The sequence below is a fragment of the Apium graveolens genome, chromosome 8, assembly GCF_009905375.1.
Source record: "Apium graveolens cultivar Ventura chromosome 8, ASM990537v1, whole genome shotgun sequence".
NCBI classification, from domain to species: domain Eukaryota; kingdom Viridiplantae; phylum Streptophyta; class Magnoliopsida; order Apiales; family Apiaceae; genus Apium; species Apium graveolens.
This window is the reverse complement of record NC_133654.1, coordinates 258,991,889-259,011,209: the sequence shown is the minus strand read 5'-3', so window position 1 is coordinate 259,011,209 and position 19,321 is coordinate 258,991,889. Positions and strand designations below refer to the sequence as shown.

At 32.5% G+C, this 19,321-nt stretch overlaps 2 protein-coding genes and 1 long non-coding RNA gene across 4 annotated transcripts; 1 reads left to right on the top strand and 2 right to left on the bottom strand.

Moving 5' to 3' along the window:
* Positions 1-9,530: 9,530 nt before the first annotated feature.
* Positions 9,531-10,487, bottom strand: LOC141680747 (uncharacterized). The gene has a single exon (XM_074486883.1). It carries the CDS (start codon positions 10,485-10,487, stop codon positions 9,531-9,533), a length of 957 nt encoding a protein of 318 aa, XP_074342984.1.
* A 2,326-nt stretch (positions 10,488-12,813) lies between these two features.
* Positions 12,814-16,652, top strand: LOC141680746 (pentatricopeptide repeat-containing protein At1g19720-like). Its single transcript, XM_074486882.1, has 2 exons — positions 12,814-12,827; positions 16,265-16,652. Exons 1-2 carry the CDS (start codon positions 12,814-12,816, stop codon positions 16,650-16,652), a joined length of 402 nt encoding a protein of 133 aa, XP_074342983.1.
* A 1,320-nt stretch (positions 16,653-17,972) lies between these two features.
* Positions 17,973-18,792, bottom strand: LOC141681004 (uncharacterized). Of its 2 annotated transcripts, none has more exons than XR_012558476.1 (3): positions 18,604-18,792; positions 18,394-18,479; positions 17,973-18,230 (listed from the first exon to the last, which is right to left on the bottom strand). It is a non-coding gene; the product is annotated as an uncharacterized LOC141681004 (long non-coding RNA). The 2 variants fall into 2 exon arrangements; XR_012558475.1 differs by having other exon boundaries at positions 18,399-18,479.
* Between the last annotated feature and the right edge of the window lie 529 nt (positions 18,793-19,321).

Genomic DNA, 19,321 nt, shown 5'->3' with positions numbered 1-19,321 from the left:
TATGTGCATTGTGAATGGAGGAAAAGAATCCCTTAGGGACTACTTGAATCATTTCACAGAGGAGGCTTCTAGCAAGAGGGTCCCATATCTTGATAATAAGATGGCCAAGATTACTTTGCACCAAGGGACCAATGATATGTTCTTTAAAATGTCTCTAGCAAAACGTCCACCAGAGAACACGCTACAACTCCAACGTAGAGCAGGAAAGTATATCCAAGTTGAGGAAAGTATGAACAAGACAGTGGTAAATAATGAGCCCGCTGGTGGAAAGAAGCATAAAACATACCAGAAATGTAACGTAAAGGATAAGTATCCTTGGGTTAACACAGATTCTGATTCATCACCAAAGAAGGGTGGACCCAGGAAAAGATTCACTAAATATGCTAGACTGAATTCTCCTAAGAGTCAGATCCTGATTGAAATTGAAAGGGATAGAGATGTTCCTGGCCAAAGCCTTTGAAGGATGATTCTGCCAAGTTGGATACAAGAAACTATTTTCGATCTCACAAGGATGCTGGCCATTACACCAATGAGTACCGATAGTTGAAAGACGAGATTGAGTTCCTTATTCGAAAAGGAAGATTGAGTATGTATACTGGAGATGGTGAGTGGGTAGAAATGAAAAATAATGAGAGAGAAAAAATTGATGAACGAAGGAAGGATCAAGATGATCAGGGGCGAAACCACCAACAATGAGGCCCGGTGATCAATATGATCTTTGCAGGACCAACTTAATTAGAATTACATTACATCATATATTTACAATTAGTCATCCAATTCCCGATTTTCTATCGAGTCATCATGATCTCTAAATGAATAACACCATCACTATCTATCTTAAGAATCTCATAAAAAATGTTACAAAAATCTCATCAGTTGATTGACTACTCATTCAACATCCATCCCTTAGGTTGATTAGCCATTGAAGGCTACAAAGATACTTAACAAAATTATGTTATATGTTTTGCTAATTATCAAGATACATGTATGATTTCTAAGAGTGCCTATAAACACTTTAAAATCATAAAATAATATCTCCCAAAAATACATCACAAGTCAATCGCAAAATCTCATGCTTCCTCTGAGCACAATCATAATTTATAATCTCTCTCTCTCTCTTCATTCCTCTCTCTCTCATAAGCATGTGTATGTATATACACTGTGATTCTCTGATCATACTTACCTGACCTTATTGAATTATATCCATTATAATGTCGATATGTAAAATATATGTAGGCACACAGAGAGATATATATGGAGGGAGTGGGAGAGAGATGCACTATATGAGAAGAGTGGATAAAATACAATGAAGGAAAAAAATTAGGATATTATAATTTGTATATGATTATGTTTGGATGTAAAAAATTAGATAAGTCAGCAAATATTCTACGTACACCAATCAAACCTGTTAAACAATTTATCAGTGCAGAACTATGTATTTTTTATTGATAATATTGCATGATATTATACTACATGACAAAGTATGTAATTGTAGTACAATACAAGTAGTTTAAGGTTTAATATTTGATTGGTCTATAATGTGGACAACACAAGATGAGTAAAGTAAGGATCAACACTTTAATGTCTCATCTACAGCCACTAAAAGTGTTCGTGCACGGTGGCCACCTATAATTGCGAAAGAAAAGGCTACGCGCTTCTGGGTATGAAATGAGTAAAAAGACAATGATGTAAATATAAATATTAGATTTATGAGGGAGATTCATCTTTTTTTAGAGATGGGGATCGGTTTATAATTTTCTTATTAATAAATAATTAAATTATGTTTAGTTTTAGTGTTTCATTTCACTATTATTATTTTTTTTAGTATGAGTGAGGATGGAGAAGTATATTTTGATGATTTTTAGTGTTAATAAGATAAGAATGCTATTATAATCATATTTAACGGTGTAGTAGAATATTTTCAACCACCGTCAATCAAAAATGAGTCTGCTACTTCTTAATAGTAGTAAAAACACTCTACTTTCCTATTTTCTCAATGATTACTCAAACCATTCAACCTCTTTAAACTTTAGACCTAGAATTATAAAATTATAAATGTCCAATCACTAGAATTTTCATTATAGTATATTTTTATTTTTTTAACAGTTTATTACGAATTTTCACTTTATAACTACTATATAAAATAATTTTATAAAGACATGACATAAATATGTATAAGAATTTAGTTCCAAAATAATGAGATCGGGACTTTTGTGTAGTAATATATTTTATGGAAAGATTGGTGTCATAGTTAAATATAATATGGATTCTAGGAGTGAAATATATAACGATATCGATAATCGAAAGAAGAAATATGAGTGTATCTCAAAATTACTTATTGGGTAAAAAAAAGTTGCTTAGGGTCTATCCATGTGATCAAGTCATTAAGTCTTTACCAGAACATTAATAATGGAAGTATTTTTTAACCGAGTACCCGTGTAATAAGTTTTCCTGGGTTCGCCAAGAAATTCTGGTGAAAGTACATGGTAATTCAAGTCTGGGTCAATAGATATATATATACACCTCCTATATAAGTTGTACGACACTTACTTTACCGTGTCTTTTCACCATCAGAAAGGGAACGAATAAAAACTACTTCCATGAGTACATAGTTTAAAAATACTTCTATTTTGACCAATCTAGTAACAATCCACTGGATTGATTATAATGATCCTAAAAAGTTTTTTAACAAAATTAAGTGATTCCGAGATACACTTACACTTCCTCTTTTGATTACAAACATATCACCATCGATGATGATTCTCAGAATCTATATCACAATTGTGGAAAACCCTTTTATTTTCATCAAATTTATTTATATGCACAAAACTTTAGCTTAACACATTGTTTTGGCATTGATCATTTCCTAATTATGTTTTCTAGAAAGTATTTGTACCTAAGTGTTATTTTCCTTCACTGTACCAATTTTGGCTTCCATGACCTTGTTCGACTTAATTTATTCTAAAGTTTTTTTTTAAAAAAAGAATAATCAAAGGTATGTGTACTATTGAATCAAAGTTATTATCTGGACGTCACATTTTTTGGTGCTTATTTAGAATTATTATTATTTACGCTACTTTATCAATAGTGTCGACCTGGGAATTTATTGATTTTTTTGTTGAAAAGTTAAACTATCTTTTCAACTATTATTAGACATAAAAATGAACCGAGCCGAGTCAAGTTTTGTTCGAACCGAGACGAGGTTAGGTTTTTTAAGACGAGCTGAGCCGAGTCGGGCCGAGTTTAAGAACATACCAGTTTTATTATTTTAAATTATTGAGATATTTATAATTTTAAAAATCCTATATTACTTTTTAAAATTTTGATGTCGAAATTTTATTAAGTTCAAATGTTTTTACATAAATTTGGTTTTTAAAAATTATAAATTACCTCGTGATAAAAATGTTGAATAGTTTCCTTGGGGAAAAGCTAGGTATTTAATTTAGAAACATACTCTTTTTTTGAATTAATTAAATTATTAATAAATGGTGATAAAAATATGTATTTTATGATTAATAATTTTTTATTATTTTTATCTGAGTTGAGTTAGTCGAGTTCGAGTAGATCGTCCGAGCCAATTCCAAGCTAAATCAGCTGAGTCCGAACCGAACAAAGAGAAAGAGCGTCTCAGCTCATTTACTCATCTGAACTTGATTTCATGTTCAAGATCATCTCTTTTATGGAAATGAATTGAACTGAGTTTCATTTAAATAGGTTGATCCCGAATTTTGTTCATGAACCATTATATTGATTTGCAACCCTAACTATATTGTGTGAGGAGTTATTATCTTCAATATTAGAATGATAGAATAGAAGAATAACGGATTAAATTCTTTGTTACTAGATTATCGAGTCAAAAGGCCTTCCCCTTTTTTCTTTGACATTGATTCCATGTGCCACATATAAGCCTTTAAATAAGCTTGAAGTATAGCGGTTCCCTTTTCTCTCAACTACTTATCTACAAAATTCTAGCCACTTTTTTTCATCATTAATTTAAATTTCATGAACTCATCTAGAGGCTTTGAATTTTCTTTCAAAATAAATAAATTAAATACCCCAATTTTCCTATTAAAATCATAAATAAATGTTCGATAACATATGTGATTGCCAAGTGCTTAGAACTTGAATTTTTAAGTATGTATAGTAATATTTTATACCCAATAAAAATCATTCAAATTATGAATATAATAAATATTATTGACTATGCAATATTTAAATCTAAAATATGCGATTCTCGGTTATAGTTACACAATAACTTTTTTTTTGTACTTATGGATTATACTTCTCGAATAAAAATGTTGAGTACTTTAAAATAGTATTATCAAGATATACATGAGTAGAGTATGTGAAGTTGTTCTAATAGCATGATAATGGTAACCAATGACTCCCCCTCTATTTCATTCATCTCAGTTTGTGCTTCTATTTCCATGAAACTCAAATCATTCAATTGTTGATTGGAGTCTTTAAGCAACTAGGGTATATTAAAACTTCTATTTACAATTACCTCTTTATGAAAAATTATTCACTAGGCTAAAATGGCAGAGTCTATATATATTTCAACATATTAAGGAGAAATAAAATGAAAGAATTGTTTATCCCATGTAATTTCATAATCACTTAGAGGCTACTCGTCTTCTAAAAAAATAGTGTTTACTTAATTCTTTTCCAAAGAATTCTATCTCTTCATATAGATGCATTTCCATGGTCAAGGTATTGTCAGTGTATCTTAACAAAAAATACTATAAAGCATAAAATCTGACGTAACAGAGTTGTTGTTGTGATTCGAGGTCGCAAAGAATGGCAAGAAGGCTAAGCTAGAATTAAAGCATGATCATGTCAGTGACCGTGGGGTAATTATAAACAATTAATGACAATAATAGCACAACGAGAACAATATAGTAGCATTGGGTGATCATGTTGTTTTTGGACTGTATGCTCATATAAAACTAAAGAAATACAACATATTTTGGCATGTAGCATTTAGAGACTTTGAAGGTTAATATTGATGACCATATTATCTTCCTTTTTTATTTAATATTCAATTCTAATTTAGATTTTTTTATTTTATTTTATGGTTTTGCATCCGGACATAAAACTAAAAGATTTTTCTCTTTTCTTTCTTGTGGATTTAAGAATTCTTCCTTGTGGATTCAATGTCTTCTAGACTTTAAGGTGTGTAAGGATTCCCAATGTAATAGTTATTTTGAGAATTAGCTCTTATTTTTTCTAGGATTTTGTTGTGTGTCAATAAGAATTATGGAAGGGTTTTTCCTGTCTTTTTTTATTACCTAATTTACTTTGGAAGATCCAATTAAGAAAGAAGATCTTCGAGAGTTTACGATAACTTTAACAACAGTTTTGGAGGTTTTCACGATACATTAATATCCAAAATGAATAACAAAAAACAAGCACTATAGAAGTAAAATAGATAAAAATAGAGTCTTTCGAGGCAGAAAATATCATTTGGGTTAGCCAGTTAACCCATGATTATTTTCTAAAATTTTCTTCTCTTATTCTATAAAGGCTGAAGATTGACAAGAATGCTTAGAATGAGTTGCACCATATCCCATCCCATTTAGCCTAATAGTCTGTAAAGTTAATAAGAAATACATTGCATACTTGACTTTAGTTGTATTGGAATAAATGAATATATTTAAATTACAATTACACATTTTAGAGTTGGTTATTTTGGCGGGAAACTTAGTTTAACAAACTAAGTTTTGTATATAGATAAGATCAGATTGTACAGTGAGACTCAATTGACTTCTCTTCTGATTAATGACTTTCATATTATAAATATACATATAACATATTATGTCTATACATTATCTCTGGATCTTCATCTCTGATCTGCAATTATGGAACCAGATTGATTAATATTCGTGAATTCTCTCATGGTATCAGAGCAAGTCGGTAACGATCTTGCTGTTACTGTTGAAATTTCTTCCATATCGATGTATAATTGTCTCAAAACCCTAATTTATATCATTTAGCTCACATTCGACCATGGGAAATTCGCCTAATGACAATGATACTGTAAGAGCTAATATACCATTATTTGAGGGTCTCAGGGAGTTGTTGAGTTTCTAGATTAGGTAATTGATGTTGATAATTTTTCAATATCGATAATTTTATTAATGTCACGGGTCTTCCTAAAAATATGTAGACTGTGACAACTCGGGTAAAATCCTGAGCATTTTTCAAAACCGGGTCCCGTCCCGATTGCGAGTCTGAAATAATTAGAAGCTTGTTATCCTAATTACAACCAACTTGGATAAACAACAAGTCCACCATAGGCCACCAAAAGATCATGATTTATTGGTGCATATAGTAGTAGTACTTTACCATATAAATTGAACAAAAGTCCCAAATCTTATTGATGTGGGATTAGGATGTTACAAGCTCCCCTACCTAAACTTTTAACATTCTCATAAGGTTTAAATGAATAGCCCATAGGAACAAGATTATACATCTATATCCATTATGGGATAATACCGACTGACGTCATGTCCCCACCTCAGAATCTCAATCCATTTTAAGATAATACCACCAGCCTTTGTCTTCCCACCTTCGATAACCTAACGAATCAAGATTTAGAGAGTCAGCTCTTTTACCATATGTGACAACCTCGGTCAAATCTTGGGTATTTTTGAAAACTGGGTCCAATCCTGATTCTGAGTCTGAAATAAGTCGAAGACTGCTATCACAAATGCAGCCAATTTGGGTAAACAGCAAGCCCACCACAGGATCCCAAAAGATCATAATTTGTTGTTGCACATAGTAATAATACTTTGCCTTATAAACTGAACAACAAATTTTAATCTTATTGCTGTGGGACTGGGATGTTACACTAGCTAAGATGGTACAGTTTTGTTTGAAAGACGTTGGTTGTAGATGATGAGAAAAAAATTTCTCCAAGGGCAGCAGTAGTACAGAATCATCCCCAAAGATCTCGGTCAGAGGAAATAGTACTAGAACTTTTCCATGAAGCAAATGCTAGATGCCAGTGAAGAAGAATAGTCACTCTACATTATGAACATCTCCGGATGGTTTCAGATTTTTCTAATATAACAATATTTAGTGATATTTTAAAATTATTCAACTTTAATGTCACATAATAATATAAGTTATGGGTGAAAAATTTTATTGACAATAATCAAATAATTAAGGTGCATTTCTGAAAAACTATTAATGTTATTTTGTAGTTTCCAAATAAACTCTTTAGTCATGGTTTATTGTTTGATGTAACTTATGATGTTAGTGAAGGTAAAATACAGATCTAGTCAAAAATAAGGGTTTTTTAACTTTTGGAAATAATGATTATATGTAGGTATTGTTAGTAATTTAGTTAAATGAATGTTAACTTATAAATATATCTAGTTCTAGATCGTGAATATGAACAAAAACTTTATTTAGCATAATTTAATTTAATACAGGGTTATTTAGAATTTCATAACCAATTCATTTCTCTTGATAATTTTATATAACTGGTCTAACATCTGCTATGTATTATTCATCAAATTAGCGGACAACAAAATTAATTTATGCTATGTGGATTTATACATGGGTACCACCTTAAATCACATACTGAACAATAATCGAGCCCAGTGACATCATTCATCCTGCAAGAAAGATAGTCACAAGTTCAAGGTCGGGCTTGTATCAAAGAATGGTCTAAACAAGAAAAAAAGATATGCCCAACACTCTTCCTGTAGAACAATATCAAAAACAACACCAAGGAAAATACCAAACATTCAACGTCCAAGAAGGACAGTCTCAAGGCCAAGAATAAAATCTGCAGCAAGTTCAAGGGCAAATATAAGAAAATAGTATTCATTTATGTTTTATATTCATTTCTTAATTTCTTAATTACCATATTATTTACGTGTTTTCACCTTAGGTTTAATAAGAAAGTTTCATGACGTGGATACATAATTATGATAAACTACATTCATCACTTGGACACATGTCCATCATAATTTTAGCAGTACATAGAATACCATAAATACTATTTTTTGATAGGGTACCATAAATACTATGTATGCTTTATTTTCACGCTATATGTCATTCATGATATTTTGTTTATTTTATTTTCACAAATAATATCATGGAAACTAGGACTTTGTTTCTTCCGCCAACAATACATTATGTTCAATGTTTAGTTTATTAATTTTAGACGAAGAACTTCAAATAAATTCTCACTCCAAGAAAAAAGTGTCATAAATAACCGAAAAAATTGGTCGCAATTTGCCCTTGTACGTTGGAAATGAGTGCAAAACTGACCGTCGAATGACCAATATAATCGGTCTTTTAAAACGGGGTTTGTTTTGACCCAATGGGTGGAAATAAAACGTAAAGTGACCTTGATTGACAAAAATTTTTAATTGTTTAAAAGATTTGGATATCTTAACATGTGACCCCAAATACCGCGGTGGAAATCCACTTCACAACTATTTCCCACTAACCGACCTATATTTTGGTTGGAAAAGGTTGGTCAGAAATGTAGAATTATTTATGACCAATTTGCAATGGTTTATAGACACAAAAAAGCTATATATTATATTTGATCATGTATATAACAGTAGGCCGAAAATGAATAATCAAATCTATTGTGCAAAATCGACCGATGTTGAAGCAGACGGTAGTGAATGACTTAGATTTTGGGCACTTATGGTGAAAATGGTTGCTAAAACTTTAATTTGGTCACTTTAAAGAAAAGTATGGTAACATCGGTTCAACAAGAAATCAACAAGGAATCAAACCACTCAATAAAATCAGGATCACAGTTGCCTAAAAAGCCGTTGTTTTTATGGATGCTAGGAGATAGACCACTCTAAGAGGAAAATTTAGCAATCAAATACATAATATGCATAACCGAATTACGGGATCCATGAGAGAAAAAGAGAATGCCATCAACAAAAAATAGGTGCGTGGGGCCTATTACTTTGCAACACCAATGATATTTGAAATCCTGAGGGACTTCGTTGAGGATGCTGGACAATATTTGCATACACATGGCGAAGTTATAAGGAGACATTGGATCCCCTTGGCGAATGCCCTTAGACCCTGGAAAATACTCGTGAATAACACCATTGAGCTTTACAGAAAAGCGAGTAGTGCAAAGACACGCTTTGATCCACATGATAATAATATCTGGGAAATGAAGCCTAGACAAAACAACCATAATAAAGTCCCAGTTTAAAGAATCAAATGCCTTATGAAGGTAAATCTTGAGTGCACACTTAGAGGAGCATGTGTCCCTATCATAGCGACATAATAATTCTTGAGCAAGCAATATGTTGTCAGATATAGACCTCCCCGGAATAAATGCAGATTGAGCAATATCAATGTAGAAGGCATGATTAATTTGAGCCTTGCTGCTATGATTTTGGATATGCATTTATACATAATAGTGCAAAGGGAGATAGGGCGAAAATCACTCATAATAGTGGGCGAATCTACTTTAGGATTAAGGGAGATGAATGTTGAGTTTATACCTGAGGGAAGAAACCCAGTCTCAAAAAAATTCTTTACTCAAGAACAGAAATCAGGCCCTGTGGTGCTCCAAGTATCAAAAAAAAATTGACATTAAATCCATCAGGCCCGGGAGCCTTATTTTTCTTCAATTTCTTCAAGGTATCAAGAATAATAGCATCTGTAACTTGAGCACAAAGAAAAGTAGCATGGGCCTCAGTAAGGACCTTGCAATCCACAGGCTCCAAATCAATACGAGAGTGACCAATCTCGGGCCCCAACATGTTTTTGAAGTAATTGATTGCTAAGTTAGCACACGGTAACTGGCCCTGCATCATGGTTCCCGAATCCTCAAGAGCTAGCACCTTGTTATAATTCAACTTTGTTTTACATTGTTTGAGGAAACAAGAGTTATTTCCAACTGCAAGCCCCATCCACTTCACTCTAGATTTTTGAAGAAATAAAGATTCCTCCTCGACAAGAGCCATATTGAGCTTGATAATGAGGTCTTTTTCCAAAGTAAGAAGGGTGGGATCTCCATTATTGATCATACACATTTGGATATCCTCTAGATTAGCTCTTGCTATCAGGACATTAGAAGATACATTTCCATGATCCCTATTAAGCTGTCTAAGAAAAACTTTGGTTTCTTTTAACCTGGAAGCAAAACGATTATAGCAAGGGCCTGAGCATTGTAAAGACCAGGCTTTTTCAATAACATCATGAAACCCAGGAATATCGGCCATGAAGTTAAAGAACTGAAAATGTTTGTTGAGCTTTTGAAGTTGCATTGGATCTTCAAAAAAGATGGAATTGTGGTCCATGATGCCACGAGGTTTGACAAAAACATTTCCCTCGGTGAAAGAATTGAACCAATGACCATTAGCTATCATTCTAACTAAGCGTTTTAGCACAGGGTTATTTTGACGCTTGTTGGTCCAAGTAAAAATATCCCCCATTATACGCACATTATCAAGGCCACAGTTAGCAAGACAATCTTTGAATGCTTGCATTGCTTGCATCCAATGTTCCCTGCTACTAGAAATTTCACCAAGACTAGTAACACAATTGAAATCACCAAGGAGGCACCAAGGTGATGTAGTATTACTCAAAGCCAAGTAATAATCCCATAGAGGAACTCAGTCTATTGCATTATTAAAAGCATACACAAACGATACTAAAAAGGAGATGTTCTTTTCTAGAAAAATAACATTACAAGTAATAACCTTGCTAGACATCGAGTGAATAGAAATATCCCACACACTGGGATTCCAACCAGCCCATACACGACCATTGTAATGATGATTATAGTTAAATAACCATTTCCAGTCCCTACAAATTTTCTTCGAAATACCCATAGCATTACCACTCTTGACTTTAGTTTCTAAAACTCCCAGGAGGTTAACTTTATTAGATAGAATAAAATTTTACAATCTTTTTTATGAGAGGCTTTGTTGATGGTTAACTTTATTAGATAGAATAAAATTTTACAATCTTTGTTGATGCCCCTTTTGTGTTGAAATTTTCCTGTTTACCACCTTTGTAAATCCATCTTCACCGATTAAATCAGACTTTGGAGCTTTAAGTTCAATGACAATGTGTGCTTTTGGTGCAACAACTACTACAGGTGCAGGTGCTGTGCATACTGCAGGTGCTGCGGGTGCTGCAAGTATAGTTATCACTCGTGTAGCATCCTTGCTACGACCTCTTCTTCTTTTTTAACCTGGTGATTTTGCTGCAATATTGTCAACAATTGTGCCCTCATTATTGGTAGTGGATTCTAATAAAAGAGTTCCCACCGTTTGTTCCTCCAACTGAGTCGAAGTATTTACCAAATCATTGGTGTCAATTTATTTGCCAGATTCCCTGTCAAATTCCTCTAAGTTGTCAACATTATCTATGTTTCCTTCCTGTTGCTGAACATCTTCAAGAGTCTGATCACCATCCAAAACCAGATCACAGCCCAAGAATTCACCAAAAACCACAGGGTTAATATCTTCATTGTTTACATTAGTAGTAGCACTAGGACCATCATGTTGTACTTGGGCTAATTTATTAGAAGGCTGAATTTTCTTTGCCAATTTTGAAGCACCCTAAGTAGCTCCCCCCGGTCTTGGTCTAGGATACGGTTCGACAACATTAGGGTTATGAGGACACCTCGAGAAGGAGTTCCCAAATGCTTTACAGTGGCTGCAAGAGTAAGGTTACTGTGGGTAAACTATGTAAACCTTGACTAATTCCTCCTCACCAAACTCATTTTGAACTGGCACCCAAACAAAGTCTGACCTTGGGCTAGAATAGGACAACATCACCTGAATAGATGAATACTTAGTGGGTCCAAATCTTGCAGTTATTTCATCAAATTTCAATGGCAAACCCACTGCCTTTGCAATGTGAGTAAGACCATTCCGAGACCAATATGAATGTGGAACATCTTCCAGTTTCAACCAACAAGGAACTAATTCTATGACATTTTTCTTGAATTTGTTAGCATCCGTCCAAGGTAGTAAGTAAAGAGTTCAACCCCCCATAACAACTGAATTTAGGTTAAGAACATCATGCTCCTCCTTCTCAGAATTGAATTTGAATGTTAAATAGCCCTTGGAGCTATAAAACACTCTGCTCAAGCCATGATTTTTCCAATACTTGAAAGCTTGCTCACGTATAAAATGAAAATCGAAACTTCCCCCAATGAAATGCCCTATGATACTAGTACTCCAATTTTTACGAGCATTGGCAAGAAAATCCTTAGGTGGTCTAACTGTTGCCGAACCATCCTCATGAACAGTAATTTTTGCATCATCATTAGGTGTGGGTTCCTTAGAAGGAATGCTCTTAGTTACAATAGAACTCCTGGTATTCTTATTTCCAGTATTAGCATCATAATTTGGTAAAGGTTCCGTGCTTGCACCAGACTCAAACACAATCTCCTTTGGAACATAAAATGTAAGTATACCATTTTGCACAGAGACACTATCATGTAAATCTTCCAAGGTAGGGGGGTTAGTAAGAACTGTACATGGATTCTTAGTTGCCATAAAGGCTGAAAATTTAGTGGAACCCTTTGGGGAGTTATCCTTGCTAGGGCCAGAGTCATTCCTGGTAGAACCACCATCCAAGATTAATCTAGTTTCACCATAAATTCTTTGAGCTGTAGTAGTGACCACTCACTATTTCGAGCAGCTTCTGCCAAGAATACTTGATGATCAATTGCTGGAAGAGCTAGCAAAGGGGGAGCCACGTAGTTGTGTCCAATGAAATTAGAAAATTCCTCCAAGTTCATGCTACCGGAGTTTTCAGAATTCCGGGACCCCATGAAGAATCAAGAAGATATGAAATATGGGTGTTGAAATGTAGGTAATGAGGGGGGAAGCAGAAAGTACAGAGCGTGTATAGAGTAAGTGAATAAAGTGACCGAGAAGAAGGTTAGAAGAAAATTCAGGTTGAAGAAAAGGAAGGAAGGACTGCTGGATAATAACATGCACTGGATATTAGATCTGTGTAATAGCTAGGCGGAAAATTGAAATTCTATAGAGAAGGAGGAGCTTCTCACTCTAGAACTCATCCTTCTGATTCCTTTTGTTTTATTCTTATTACTATCAACCTCAATTTATAGTGTTGTATACTTTTTTTTCCTCCTACAATCTTTGGTTCATTAGAAATAAAGTTTCAACAGAAATGAATATTTAGAAATAATAAAATACACATAACATAACACATACCCTGTATACACTTACACAACTAGGTACCTACAGTAAGCACTTTCATCGTATATGCTTAACTTTTTATCTAATCTTGACCGTTAAGTGGATGATCGACAATTTCTCCGGTTCCATCTAAACACAAGTAGAAGCGACAATTTCTTATTGCTCTGTTTGGTCGAATCCTTTTTGAGATCCGACGGCAGCAAAATGTGGGCATGTTGCTGTAAGATTTGTATAAATAATGCATAAATCAGAGGGATTTTGATTTTGACCTTTGTATTAATCCAAGAGGGGGCCTCTCAAACCTTTAGCTGTTGGAGGAACACCAAATACTATGAATAACATAATGAATTTATTGTACTACAACCTGGCACAGGTTTATTTCTTGTCATGCTAATTATTAGTCATTATAACAACTACAAATTTGTATCAAATCAAGTAAATAAAAATTTTCATAAAATTATCTACGGGAGGGGAGAGGGGGGAGAAGAAGTGGATTTTTTGCCCCTAAAATATAACAAAAGAGAGGGGTTTGGTGAAGGTGAGAGAAATAGAAAGGGCAACCTATGTGAGTGAAAGAAGGGGGTGGGGTGGGGTGGGGGTTATTGATTATATTTTTATTTTTTTATAAAATGTGAACACATTTGTTGGATTCACTACAAGAAAACAAGGTTAAATACAATCGTACAAATACAACCGACATCAAATTAAACCGTTTCCGGTTGAAATTAAGGGCGCGGCTAAATATAACCGCATGTGGTCATATTTATATATGGTCGTATTTACGCGGTTGAATTTAGTACTAATTACAACCGAATAAATACAATTGTATTTATATACAACCATGTACGGTTGAGTTTAGACGTGCTCCTAAATTCAACCGCATTCGGTTGAATTTAGCCTTAGTAATTACAACTGAATAAATATAGTCATATTTATATGCAACCGTATATGGTTGAGTTTAGCCGTGCTCCTAAATTCAACCGCATTCGGTCGAATTTAACCTTGCTAAAAAATGGAGGGAATTTTCCCGGCAATGAATTTTGTACTAAATTCAAACGATTTCGGTCGAATTATTTTTAAAAATGGCAGAAAATTACTGGTCAAACTACTCTTCGACTATTAAAAAGGCAAACCAAATATATTAATTTTTTCTAAAATTTTTATCATATCATTAAAATATACAGATCCGTACGGTTGGATCATTCATTAATATTTTTAAAAATATCGAATCATCAATATGGGATTAAACACAATTTAAAAGTACGTGTCAAATTACTAGTTGACTGTTAAAAAAGCAAACCAAATATATATATTTTTTTCAAAAAAAATTGTCATATCACTAAAATATACTGATCTTGACATCCGTATGTTTGGATCATTCATTAATATTTTTAAAAATATCGAAACATCAATATAAGATTAAATAGTAGTTAGAAGTACTGATCAAACTACTCTTTGACTATTAAAAAGGCAAATCGAATATATTTATTTTTTTCTAAAATTTTTGTCATATGACTAAAATATACAGATCTTGACATCCGTATGGTTGGATAAATTATTAATATTTTTAAAAATATAGAAACATCAATACGAGATTAAACACTAATTAGAAGTACTGGTCAAACTACTCTTTGACTATTAAAAAGGAAAACCAGATATATTTATATTTTTCTAAAATTTTTGTCATATCACTAAATATACAGATCTTGACATCCGTGTGATTGGATCATTCATTAAAATTTTTAAAAATATAGAATCATGAATATGAGATTAAATACTAGTTAGAAGTACGGGTCAAATTACTAGTTAACTGTTAAAATAGCAAACCAAATATATTTATTTTTTTCAAAAAAATGTGTCATATCACTAAAATATACCGATCTTGACATCCGTACGGTTGGATCATTCATTAATGTTTTTAAAAATATCGAAACTTCAATATGAGATTAAACACTAGTTAGAAGTACTGATCAAACTACTCTTTGACTATTAAAAAGGCAATCCAAATATATTTATTTTTTCTAAAAAATTTTGTCATATCATTAAAATATACAAATCTTAACATTCGTATGGTTGGATCATTCATTAATATTTTTCAAAATTACGAATCATCAATATGGGATTAAACACTAGTTAGAAGTACGAGTCAAATTACTAGTTCACGGTTAAAAAAGCAAACCAGATATATTTATTTTTTTCAAAATTTTTTGTCATATCACTAAAATATACTGATTTTGACATCCGTACGGTTGGATCATTCATTCATATTTTTAAAAATATCGAAACATCAATATGAGATTAAACACTAGTTAGAAGTACTGGTCAAACTATACTTTGACTATTAAAAAGGCAAACCGAATATATTTATTTTTTTCTAAAATTTTAATCATATCAATATAATATATAAATCTTGAAATTTTAGTGATATGATAATTTTTTTTGAAAAGATAAAAGAATTAGTCATTAGATATCAATTATTTTAACATATAATATATAATTAAACATAATTCTAAATTTCACCGCACATTCTTTTTAATAGAATTTATCATAAAATTGATAAAAATCATAATTTCAATTTTTTTATTATAATAGTGAGTTGTTAAAATGAATTATAAAATTAAAATATTTTAAGAAAAAAATTAACAAATTACATTACTTTTTATAGAATTTATCCATATTTTAATTTTCATAACAAAAAATATGCAATATATGAAGTGAATTTATAAATTGACACTCCTAAATTCAATTGATTGCGGTCGTATTTAGCTTGGCACGTCAGCAATCCGCGTGATTTAGATCTAACGTACCAAATTTAAGTATCAAAAGATAATCCAACGGTGAGTATTATATTTTATAAATAAACTAAAAAATAATATTTTTCTAACTTAAAACCGTACGGCCCCTGTCCTCCCCTGTTGTCGCCGTCCACCTCTCCCCCCCTTTCCATCTTTTCTCAAACCCTTCAAACGCCTTCTTCATCCTCATCAAATCACAACAAACACCTACAGAAATAAATATACACACAAATAGAAAATATTTATTACTACAAACCAACATGTCTTCTTCTATGTACCCATCTATAGGCACCAAGGAAGTTGTAATTCAATTGAGTTGGGTCGTAAGCTTTATGGGAGTTTGCATTTGTTGGGTGATGTCGATTCATTTATTGAGACTAAATTGGTTGGTATGTTTGCAAAATGTGGGTTTATTGATGATGCACGGAAGATGTTTGATGAATTACGTGAGAGGGGTTTGTTTACTTGGCCTGCTATGATTGGTGGGGTTTCGAAGGAGAAGAGGTGGGGTGAAGTTTTGGAGCTTTTTTGTGAGATGGAGGAGGGTGTTGTTCAGGATGAGTTTTTGTTTGTGAAGATTTTGGATGCGTGTGGGAATTGTGGGGATTTGAGGACGACGAAGGTGATGCATTCGAGAGTGGTGAAATGTGGGATAGATTTTGGATGTTCGGTTTAATAATATGATGTTGGCTGCTTATGGAAAGTGTGGGGATTAGAGGAGGAAGGGTGAAGTTAAAGAGGGGAATAGGTTGTTGGGATGATGTATAGTCGGTTTAGTGTTAAGGAAGTTAAGGGGGATGTGGTTTGGGGGAAATTGGGAATGAAGTGTCACCGAAGGAGATGGCGGTGGATGGAGTGAAAAAGGAGGAAATGGAGAGGAATTTAAGTTTGAGTTGCTGCTAGAGGTGAAGAAGAAGCCACTGAAAAGAAAATAGTAAATGAACAATGGCGGTGATCGAAGCTCACCGGAAACTGAAAATTTTCCGGTGAGATTTTTTTTTTAAAATCTGATGCTCGTTAATTCGACCGCAATAGGTCGAATTTATAACAATGTTTTCAACCGTATACAGTCGAATTTATAGTTTAGGCGGACTTTTTAAATTTTTTCAAAAATTTAATTTTTTGGGCGGGATTTTCAAAATTTAGGTGAAAAAGATTTGACCGCTTTCGGTCGAATTTAAGAGGTCATATTTAGCCGCTCCTATACTAAATACGACCGGTCTACTGATTATGACTCGAGCATTTACTACCGGCCCAAAAAATGGTTGTAATTACTTAAATACAACCGGATCCGGTTGTATTTAACTAAATACAACCGTTTTTTGGGCGGTTGTATTTAGCCATTTTTTTTGTAGTGATTGTTATATTTAAAGTTAAATTTGGTAAGTCAGATATAATTCAATGGCTCAAGTGGCACTAAATTCAACGGTTTCATGTCATATTTAAGAGTGTTAATTTATATATTCAACTGAGTTCCATTGAATTTATCACTCATTTTATGTTATAAATAATAAATTTTCTTATAATTTTTAGGAAATAAATATAATAATTAACTATTCTCTTTCTTACAAATATTATAATGTTATAAATTCATAATTTATTTTTAACATCTCATTATTTTAATAAAACTTTAAAATCATTATTTTGGTCGACTTTATTATAAATTCCACCAATAAGAGTATGCAAAGAGAAGTGCTAATTTTAGAGTCAGATAATCTTACCTAAAAATATTTTACAAGAAAGAGAGGTGGAGATCACAGTTTCTAGTTTTCATTTAAATACATATTAAATAATGTTTAGTCATTCATTTCACTAATATTATGTTCTTTTGAGTATGTTTGAGGATTAAGAAGTATATTTTGTTAATTTTTTAGTGATAATACCATTAAAATGCTGGAAGTATATATACTTTTAAGCTAGATTAGTTATTTGTCCATTTGTAATGATTAAAAAGTTTAAGAAAGACAAAAAACATTATAAAATATGGATTGTTTCTACAACACCAGTGTTCTTTTTTTGATAACTACTTGCTCTAAAAAAATTCAATTTACACAATGGTCTAACATCTAACATTTAGCGATACTATTTCATAAACAATAAAAAATAGATTGTTGATTCTGGTTGTTATTGATTTCTTTTGAACTCTTGGCAGCTGATGAATCTCTGGTCACCATGAATTTCCTATAGCTCTCCAAGAGCCCTTGATGGATTGTGATTGGAAAGCCCTTGATCACAATTAAGGCAGCATCACGTCCTGTCATTTAAACATATATCACAAAACATCAAAAAGCTGTGTGACAACAATCCAAAACGTCTGATTTATTCCCTTTAAATTCTCATATTAGTTTTTGGTGACCACAAGACAGAAGATTTATGCAAATATATAAAAAGAAAATAATAACACACGTACGGATGACCTTACTTGCGCTTCCTTGAAGTCTTCCCCTCTGATCGACTAAGAGCCCTCTAATTTGATGTATCATGAATAATCTTTTTATATAGCCTATTCATGATATATACAAACAGGAAAAAGAAATTAATAAGAATTAGAAGTCACTCTTCTGTAACACAATAGACTGATATGATAATAAATATAAATTTCTTGAGTTATCTATCTATTTGTATACCTTTTGGCACAATAACTAGGAGATCATCTTCTGATGTGCTATCCCCGCCATCATCAGAACTCAACTGGCCATGAATTAAGATCTACGATCCGATCGGCTTTGTTAACCGCCTGAACCTTGAAAGCCTCAAAAACTATAGGAAAGTAAGATGTGTATATATATACCCTAAGTTTTTATCTAGCTTATGTGTTTCATCTTCTTTGACTACAAAAGCTGCCGCATTTCCCTTATATGTAGGGCTGGGAGGTAGGGTGCACCCTCATGACCTGTTTCTAGAAGATGGGCCTTTACTGCATCTAGAACCTTCTTACATATGGACATGTCCAATTTAAATGTGAAGCCCAAATTAATTTTTCTTATAGATAAGCCTCTCTATTTCAACTATGAAATCCACATTAATTATGGTTTATTTTCTCACTTATTTATAATTTTCTTTTTTCTTCAAAATCCTTTTAAATCGCTACTTTTTATAATTCACAATATGTTTTAATATTTATTTACAATTATATCGTTGACAAATCCACCTTCCATTTGAAAAATCTAATTACACATATTTATTTGTCAAAATATGATAAAAATATCAGTGTTTGTTAGATTTATTTTCTCAATTATTATTGGTTAAATGTCTAATTTAAAATGAATTAGACTTTAAAATTTGATCATTATTGAAGGTGATAAATGGCAACTAGCTATATTTCATGTTCTATCATATAATACT